Source organism: Battus philenor, unplaced genomic scaffold (genome assembly GCF_028537555.1).
Source record: "Battus philenor isolate CCGP_79_NKW_IND1 unplaced genomic scaffold, ilBatPhil1.0.hap1 SCAF_22, whole genome shotgun sequence".
Taxonomy (NCBI): domain Eukaryota; kingdom Metazoa; phylum Arthropoda; class Insecta; order Lepidoptera; family Papilionidae; genus Battus; species Battus philenor.
The window spans coordinates 2,676,530-2,686,815 of NW_027181685.1; the positions used below are offsets into that span (position 1 = coordinate 2,676,530).

General features: G+C 36.8%; 1 protein-coding gene across 1 annotated transcript in view; it reads left to right on the forward strand.

Moving 5' to 3' along the window:
- The window catches only part of LOC137923709 (transmembrane protein 53-like), a 33,722-nt gene extending 23,662 nt beyond the window's left edge, over window positions 1-10,060 (forward strand). Inside the window, exons 4-8 of the mRNA XM_068766955.1 lie at window positions 1,241-1,406; window positions 3,320-3,450; window positions 4,188-4,325; window positions 8,958-9,135; window positions 9,593-10,060. Of these exons, the coding sequence (XP_068623056.1) occupies window positions 1,241-1,406; window positions 3,320-3,450; window positions 4,188-4,325; window positions 8,958-9,135; window positions 9,593-9,727 (748 nt within the window). The 3' untranslated portion in view covers window positions 9,728-10,060. The remainder of the gene's footprint in view (window positions 1-1,240; window positions 1,407-3,319; window positions 3,451-4,187; window positions 4,326-8,957; window positions 9,136-9,592) is intronic.
- Window positions 10,061-10,286: the final 226 nt, after the last annotated feature.

The following is a 10,286-nucleotide window of genomic DNA, read 5'->3' on the forward strand; positions in this document are numbered from 1 at the left end:
GCTGCAAGTCCACTGTATTTCGTCAACTCTACTGATGTTATAAAATGGTATATATATTATAAATATTTGACATTAAAATCTCTCGACCCCAGAGTTTTGCTATGCGACCCCATTTGGGCCCCGACCCATAGTTTAGGAAGCCCTGCTCTAAAGTGATCACTCTGAAATATGTTACAATAATATTTTTTTTCTATTACAATACGATAGCCCTTTAAGGTGTTTGTGTGCCATGCTGCACTTAAGCCTTTCCAAAATTCTTGTCTAGTCCATTTTCCAATTGTCCCCTTAACGCTTTCACTGCAAACAGCGCCTTTTGGCGCTCGACTACAGACACTTTTTCTCAGCGAACAGCGCCTTCTGGCGCCCGGCTACAGACGCTATCTCTTCGCAAACCGCGTACATTTGTTTTAAATTACTTTAATTATAATATATATATATATATATATATATATTATAATTACAATGATTGCTTGCTTATGGTCATTAATTTATTTGCTCCCAACGATAACTGCATACGCTTCCTGCGCGGATATTTTGTCGTATAACCAAATGCGTGTCGTTCGTACAGACAATCTACTAACGCGCCGGCTGCTGAGAGAGTTATTTAGTTTCAGGCGCTTCGCAGCGAAAGAGTTAACAATAAAATTGCGGGTCGTGGGCCCCTCGCTGGGAAACACTGGGCCAATAACTTCTGGCAGTACATTCACCAGAGACATATAGTTAATTAAAATTAATTTCAATATGAGTTAATTCAAATTTTGAAAATGCTTTATATTATCAATACATTATTTATTATTTATGAAACCATTAAATTCACAAAGGGTGCACATACATTATTAAAAGCAAACGACATACATTCAACCTCTTAGAGCTTTTACATCTAAAAATGAAATAGATTAATTTGTGTGTAATTGTTTACGCCAGTACACGCGGAGGGAAGCCTATCCTCATCCCCCCACCTCCCCTTATCCTCGCCACCCTTAATAGGGGATATGACGACATAATCAGGGACATAGAGGTGATTGTTTTTGAAGAAACCTATGCAATACCTTGCAGTAGGTGTCTATCGGCTGACATGAATTAATAAAAAATATTTTCACTTTTCACATTTAAGAATTATGATGAGACAACTTTAAACCATCTCATTTGATATAGTATTTATTGTATATCTTCTTATGCTAGTACGTTTCGTGAATACAACCTAGAAATAATTATACTGAAGTTAAAACACTTGTTCCAGATTGGACAAACAGTTGAACAGGCCGATATGCGTGATGATAAACTGGCTCCTGGCCCGCCAGAAGCACGTGATGAAGTACGCCTCGCTCTACCTGGAGCAAGGCTTCGACGTCGTCTCCGTGTCTTGCACGCCGTGGCAGCTCATGTGGCCATTGAAAGGTTCACAGGTATGTGTAAAAAATCTGGAAATTGATTTTGTATAAATGAACTCTCATCATGTGTAATTTGTCGTGTGGTGGATTTCAAATTCAAAGGTCTGTTTCATGAATTTGTACAAAGACGCTGCTTTGCAGGGCGGACTCCGAAATGATGGTAGAGACCTCCGCAAAGAAAGATGTTCAGGGCAGGCGTAAGGGGACCAGGAGGGCCTACACTTCTAACGGGGCCCCATCGGGAGACGATTTTCCCCGTTCCCCACCCACCACCGTTAAAAACGCTACCGAAGGCCCTAAGCCCTCTGTTATTAGATCCCATCCTCAAGAGATCAGAATCCATCTTTCAACAGTGGTTCACTTTCGTATATTAACATGGCATATTAGAGCGATAGGAAAGCTTTCACACCTACGCCCTCCCGGAGGACCGTCACGAAATATCCAGCCATCTCTGCGACGCGCGTGACTTGCGCTCGCACAAAAAACAGATACCGTTTAAATGCTAGCGATAGAGCTCACCTCCGTGGAAAAACAGTTTTTCATATTAAGAAAAAAAACTCTACTCGAAATCTCAGGGGGATACCTAATTTAAGCAGCAGATCACTTACGCTGTATGCTGAGATGATGGTGATAATGATAAAAATGGTATCTCTCCAAACAAAGCTCCGATGGTTCTAAACGCATCTTGATCTGAGATATCCATACAAATCGGGGCAGCTTGGGTGGGTAGAGTGGACCACTCGACAATCTTAGGATCTGGATCCGCCCTCGGATCGCCCACGCTGTTCTCGACCAGGGGCGGCAGTCCGCCCCTCTATGGATATCATTATTACTTATTCTTGGTTGATGCTGTCAGCCCCGGGGCTTTTACAACTTTATCGGAGTTGAGTTCCCAGAGCAGAAGGGTCCGTGAACTTAAAAATAAAACCACAGCTGAACTGTTGAGTTACAGTTGCATGAAGTCTTTTTCACGTAGTAAAGCGCTCTAGAGTAGAGCTGTGTAGTGTTCGTGTTGTGTGTATGCTTTTTGGGACGGCAGCGTAGACCACAGCGAGTCAAGGAGGGATCCGTATCCAACCTCGGTTCGCCCACGCTGTTCGCGGTTAGGGAGCGGGCGATCGCCCCTTAAAAACGGGTGTTGTACGTGTATATCCATCAAGCTTAGACCATATTTATACCAATTTAAAATAAACAATGTTCAACCAATAAAAATCGTCGGCCAGTCACAAATCTAGAAGTGTTGTGGAGAGCTCTCTTTCGCCCGATGTATATGAGGAATTTTATTTCTCTGGTATTCCTTTTTTCGATGCACCGCTGACGATGATGCAATGTAACTCTTACAGCATTATAATTTTTTTTTGTGAACTCAAATTACAGACCGGTATCCATTAGGAGCTGTTAAAACAAGTATCGTTTCCTTCTTTTGATAATTATTTTCATTCTTTGTATAAAATACACCAATTTTTTAAGAAGTGATGGTTTTAGGTTGGGGTAAAATAAAATAAATAAATTATGTTCACATTATGTTCACGTATAAATATTTAGGAAAATTACAAATATACATAATAAACACTAATTAATATAATGATTTAGTGATATTGACCTCTTTGAAAGCACAGATAGTGAAATGGAAGTAACTGAGAATTATAATATATATATATACATATGGTATAATGGTGTTAATACATACGAGACTGTTTGTATTTCGTGTGACAGAGATAACGCTCTACAATGCCGAAGTTAGCCGATTGTCTCTTTCCAAAGGTCGATGTGCATATTTATCGCCAGGCAATGTATAATATTTCTGCACCACCTTAGATTGACTGGTAAGGAATGTCTATTCCGCATTAAGATTGTTTACTTCCTTAACTGATTTTCGTTACGAACTTTATTCTTTACTTCATTAATTTCCGAACGTCACGTTACAGCTGGTCGCTGCTGACCTGATGAAACTCCTGGCTGCGAACGAGAACGAACAGCCGATGGTGGTGCACGGGTTCTCCGTGGGCGGTTACATCTGGGGCGAGGTTTGCGCGCAGGTCATGAAGAATAGAGAACTGTAAGTAATGCGTTTTTACAGCTGCAATTCCTGTATAACTTCTCTAGAAATCATGTGTTTTATTTTCTTTAACAATATACAGGGTGATTGGTTATGCGTGTAAAAACTCTAAATAAGCGAATATATAATGTATGCTGTTAATAAATCCTTATCCAAGAATAAATGCTTTTAGAAATTATAAACAACGAAGCTATAACATAGTAAGAAAAAGAGTGTTTAAAATTCGAATTATAACACATTGAAATTAATTATTATTTAATATCTGTCCTACAGATTTTATTATTGGCGTTCTCGTCTTTTTTCATTATCAGTGTCATTTATTTCATTTTTTTCATTCCTTTCATTTTTTACCATTAATTACCTCACTTTAGCCGTCTTACTACTAAAACACTCACTACAAGTTCACATTTTGTTATCTTTATTATTACATTTACATGCCATTTTTAGTTTAATTTTTACTTTCCTATTTTCACACTACATTTATTACAGATATAAGTATTTGTCTTGATTAGTCTAATACACTTGTTTTTTATACTCGTCCCTTTTAATGATGGCTGAAATTAAGATGGTGAAGAATAAAAAATGTTCTTCATCAAGAAACAAAATGTGTGCAATATAAACCTCTGAATATATATAAATGAATTACTAGTAAAACGTTGTATGGGTACTTACTATGCCACGATATACATTTTATGATTTTCTGTATATTACTCGTTTAAAAATGTAATTGTCTAAAGGTACCAACCGGTGCTGGACCGCGTGACGGCCCAGGTGTGGGACTCGGCTGCTGACATCACGGAGATAACGATCGGCGTCCCCATCGCCGTCTTCCCCAAGAACAAGATCATGCAGAAGACACTTAAAGCATACATGGAGTGAGTAACTATTTTTATAGATACTTCCTTAGTAAAGAAGAAGTTGTATACATCATGAGAAGAATCGCATAAGCGCGTAATTTAAAAGAATCTAGAACTAAACTTGTCCTCATCTAATATTTTTGTGGTCAATTTCACAATATCCTTAATATAGCAGGGGTGGCCAAACTGCGGTTCGCGTGCCACGTGCGTCTTATTGAACGATTATTTTTGGCTCTGATTGATTGTCGATTTCAATATTTATATTTATATTAACTATATCAGCTCGTGGGAAATCGAAACAAATTACAGGTGTGAATAATGATTATTATTATTCCACCATAAAATTAGAGAAATCCAAACACAGATCATAATTAACTAATCGGCGTCTTAAGTATTATTAGAAGTGCTGTTATATATACGTGTTAGATAATTTCAATAAATATAATTTTTGTAAAAAAAAAGTATTCGTTGTGTTATAAATGCGTATTAAATTGCGGCTTAAATTTCAAATTTCGAACAATGGTTCGAACTATCAAGGAGCTTGGCCACCCCTGATATATAGTAACTGGAAGAACAATTTATTCGCAAACTTTAATATGGTTTAAAAGTCCTTCGCACTCTATAAAGATATTTATACAAGTAAATATAAAGTTGATTTTTTCCATCACCAAAAAAAATTCACACGATGAATAGATCCTGGAAGTCCTTAGAAAAGTGCATAATGATAAACATATTAAAACATTTTTATGTGCAATGACGCCACTATAGCCTTTCTAAAATTGTTACGCCTTCCTATATAACATGCATAATATCAATATTAAAACTCTACTCCACTTTCAAATTGTCCACATGTGGGGGGTGGGCCCCACGGCGGGAAACACTAACATAGACATAAAAAAATCTTAATATATCAAATTAAAATCTAGTTTAAATCTAGATCATCATCTGTACCTATGAAGTATGAACATTCACAACCTTAATACATTCCAGACGACATTGAAAAATAATCACAAATAATAACAAATTAATTATTTACCACATTTATTACTTATTACCGCGGCATAAAGCTTTTTGTTGCTTAAAATTTTATGGCGTTATCTCCAGACGGATGCTATCATGCTATTATATAAGTGATTAAATAAAAATCCGGTTTTTGATAGTAATCTATATTTAGATTTTTTAATATATCAACATTATTATTAAAAAATGTTCGCTCGTTTACCCTGCTATTGGGGTCCTTTCGTACCGCTATCTTTGGGAAGGACGGGTCGCTTATTTTCTTGATATTATTTTCTCACGCTCTTTTTTATTATCTTTCTCTTTTATTCATCACAATATCTATCGTTCTATTTCTTTCATTCCACAATTTTCTCAGTCTTTCTCTTCCGTTCTATTCGCCATACATCCATTCTCAACTACTACATTCTAGGTATCTCTATTTACAATTTTCTTTAAATTTCAGTTTTATGTAGCTTTACATTCTATTATTTACATATATTTATCTTTTATTCTACTTATTGCAATATCTTTATTTACAATTTAATTTAATTTCTTTATTTACTTTAGTGCTTATTATGCTATTTAATTTCCTATCTGACAATAATTGAGCCTGTAATTAAGTTTTATTTCTCTCTATTGCAGTTTTCTCCTACTTACAGTAATTGAGAAAGGATTTTCTTTCCTCTAGAGCCTAAGGTACTCAACTCCACTCCCACTAGTGGACTGGAGAATGTCGCCGGATGCAGACATGATATGACCAGTCATCTTAGGAATAGGCCTAAGCCCTGCAATAGGCGTCTATCAGCTTATATGATGATGATATTGTTACGTGCTGTGGGTTCTGACTGGAAATGAAACGCCACTGGTTCACAAGAAGTCCTTTATTCATATATCAGTCGGTCATCCTTTTCTAACACAAAGTATACTTTCGCTTAGTCCAAACAACACTTCCAAATCGCTCAAGAAATCACTGTTCAAATAACTTACCAAATATTCACTTTGTATCACTGATCGTAGATCTTAATCGCTAACTCGAAAAACAACACTGAACTCACGACATGGGGAGTACACCTATTTATACCACGGAGAAGGTTCCAGTAAGTTCGCGATAGTTTTCGGTTAGAATTTCCGAGACCCGCACACAAAAATCTATAAATAACTAGGTCACACGTATTTACGGCACTTCTTGATCCTAGGTTTCAGTGTTTATTGTTTAGAGGGTTCTGTAATTCGTGCATTGTAAGACAGTATATTCAGATCGAAAAGTTTTGGTACATTCAAACAGTTATTGTTTTTTCTGTAATTATTGTCCGAGTGCAATAATAGAAATATCACAATATTTAATGGAATCAGGCGTTACCTCGCGGAAGTCCATTCTAAGTAAGAAAAGGACCAATATTTAGCCACTTCCGCAGATGCAGTGGTAGCCGTGCAATAAAGTGCACCGCCCGCCCTTTGTTGCACGGCTACCACTGCATCTGCGGAAATGGCTAAATATCGGTCCTTTTCTTACTAAATATCACAATGTTTGAAGATGAAGGTCTTTGACAAATACACATTGTATTGCCGGTGATGACACACGGATAAGAAGGCTCTAGGTCTCGTAGAAAGAAATTGAGAGAGCTATACTAGGGTTTTACATTAGGAGATACACCGACATAGCTCGAAGGATTACTCGTCAGAAATGGAAGTGGGCGTGGCACATCGCTCGTGCGATGGCAATTGGGATAAAAGATCCTCAAGTGGCGACCACAAGCTGGTAGACGCGGCGAGGGTTGATTCCCCCCCCCCCCCCCAAAGTTGAACCGTTGATAGCTGGAAGTCATTAGATGCAAGCAGCGCAGGACCTGTCATTATGACGTCATCAGCTGAAAAGAAGAAGAAAAAAACTGCATTCAAATTTAAAATCAAAATTGGAATACACAAATATGCGCAATAATTAGCTGGTGGGTGTTAGTTACCGCCTAAGCATGTACTTGTTCATTCTAGAAAGCTAGGAAAATAAGAGCGAGTAGTGATAGAGGTTGCTTATATTACATATTTACAATATGAGTTGAATGATTGACTTTACAATGAGGTTGCGTATATTATCAAAAATTTTACATGACATAATAAAATTACGATTTAATTACAGCCCACTACATACGGTCGTTGTAATACGAAACTTAAACCGGATAAAACAGGTTTAAACTTATGTGGATTTTTCCTACACCGTAATACTTTAATACCTGATTAAATTTAATAATGCAATGCGACTGATAACGTATACGGCAATGCATTAATCACGTGATATTTGATCATCGATTCGTGATTTTCACGTTGCTGTACAATTGATGTCGAAGTTCGTACCGTTCAAAATTATCTCAAATAAAGATAGATATTTCGAGGAAGTAGACTCGGACTTTTTAAATAATTTTACGATTAAAAATCTGATTTGACTAATATACCTCTATAATTTTATTTATAAAATTAATATATAAAATTAATATTAAATTAAAATTAATATTAGAATTAAAATATAAAAATTATTTATAAAATTGTAGAGTGTAAACGCTATTGCGTATATTACCTGGCGATAAATATTACACATCGAATTCTGGAAAGAGACAATCGGCTAATTTCGGCTTCTTCTTTAAAAGAGTCGGCTCTGTGTGGTCTGCCCCAATGCCACTTGAAATTTCAGATTAGCTGGTCTAGTTCGGTTCATTGCATCCGTCTACGGATTTCATTCCTGTTTAAATCTTTCTGCCCTTTCCACGGCACGTTAAGCTATTTTTTTAATACTTTTTCCTTCATCTTCTTTTCGGGATAGGCATATATACCCATCCTTCCTTCATCCTCATCCTTCACAATTTCTCTCTTTATTATTAACGTTTTATCACAGCATTTACCCACATTACATTCACGTATTGCCTTCAATCCCTCGTCACATTTCTCATTACACGCTTAACTACATCACCCACCACCCTGCAACAAAACCGAAAGAAAGTGGCGACTCTCTTTCTCTTCCAAAAAGGCAGCGACGGTGCCGCGAGTAACGCTCATACCCATTTCTACTTCACAAGCCACTCTGTGGTGAGAGACTTCGTCTCGCTACCGTAAATCATAAATAAGACGCAAGAGAGACAAAGGTACATATATTCCAAAATTAAGTTAATGTTAAGTTTCTTGAATTTAATTAATCATCATCGAGAACTAGAGTAATGGACAGAGAGAGAGAGAGAATAAAACTCATCAAGTCATTCTTCTATTAACCTAATTAAAATACAGGAGTTAATAATACAGTTAAAAAACTTTTAAGTTAAACGGTATTTTGATACCCATATTGTGGTAGTTGTGGAAAAATATGTACCTAGTCCGCCATATTGGAACGGCGTCCATCTTGAATTTTAAATTTTGACATAATCATCGTGTTTTACTAGTGTAGTCCTTTCATTTGATACCCATATTGAGAGGGTTAAGGAAAAATTTTAATGTTATTGATTTTATTATATTGTATTGTCGTCTAAATTAAATGTGTGTACCAAATTTCGGATCAATCTGACAACGGGAAGATGCTTAAATTTCAATTTCTAATTTTGACCCAAATAAACAAATTCCGTACGGGTCGAACTAAATAAAACCGTTTAAAAACCAGTAATTTCTCGGCAGGTATCACATGAAGACGTTCCATGATGCGGCGACAACTCACTACATCAGGTCCTCGCAGCTGTTCCACACGAATCTATGCCGCGCGCCTGCTCTTTTTCTCCTCTCTCGCAGCGACCCTGTAGGCGCTGAAAGGAGCAACAGGGCGGTCTACGACTCCTGGTGTAAGATGGGCATGAAGGTATGTCTCATTTCTCTCTAAATAATACCTTGTCACTTGTACCATTTCAACTTTAATTTTACATATTTATTTATATTCATTATACTCATGTCAATTGGATTGCGTCTCCGACACGCATACTCTGTGTTGGACGTTGTGGGACTGTGTGGGGGTGGTGGTGGGGATGAACCGTTGCGTCATGAACGCCTGCACAGCCCATGTGGTCCTTACACGTAATAACGTAGTTCTGGAACCGGTGAAATATACAATATTATATAAATAGGTTTCGTAGGTATAACAATAGACTCTGAATTACTGCGTGGACTACATCTTGATGGACTGGTGGTGATTAGATTCAGCCTATCTAATAATAAAAATATCATTCCACAGGTAAAAGCCTTTAGATCTATGCTACCTTACGTAAGGTAAACCTGTAATTGTCAAGAAAGATAACATTATTTCTGCAATTCTTTTTCAGTGCACCTGGCAGTGCTGGGATCGGTCACCACACGTGCAGCACTTCAGCAAACACCGCGAGGAATATGTCCAGCTCCTCATGGCACACCTGCGAGAGCATGCACAGGTCGCACAGAAGTCCCGTGCGCATGCATAGCTTGCAGAAGTACATCGCTACAATGAAGTAACAATGGCGTAAAAATTTCCTATAACAACGGTCGGCAAACTTTACATCCAAATGGGAATAGAATATATGTAAAGTGTAGACTTTCTCGGATACATTACACAAATAAACAAAAATTCAACAATGAGACGGTTGACATTTAAATTGAAACAGTTTTTATAATATATATATTATAAAAATAGTTGATTTACATACCAGCTTTAAATGGATGTTAATTAATATTCAGTACACCCGTTTCCAAAACTAATTACTTTCAGAAGTAATAAATTACTTAATATATAGATAATATAGTAATAAAAATTAATTTTCAAAATTCGAAAATATTAAAATTGATAATTGTTTATTATCTGTTCCTATAGACTTCTGTACTGTCAAAATTTTTTGGCCTGTTGCAAACATATTTCGGATTAATTTCTTCACTCAGTATATAACATATTTCCCCCTATATATCTCTGGAAATGGGTTTAGAGACTTGAAACTTTCCTTTAGGTGAGAAGAGGTCAGATATTTTACAAAATTTCACTTCTAAGGG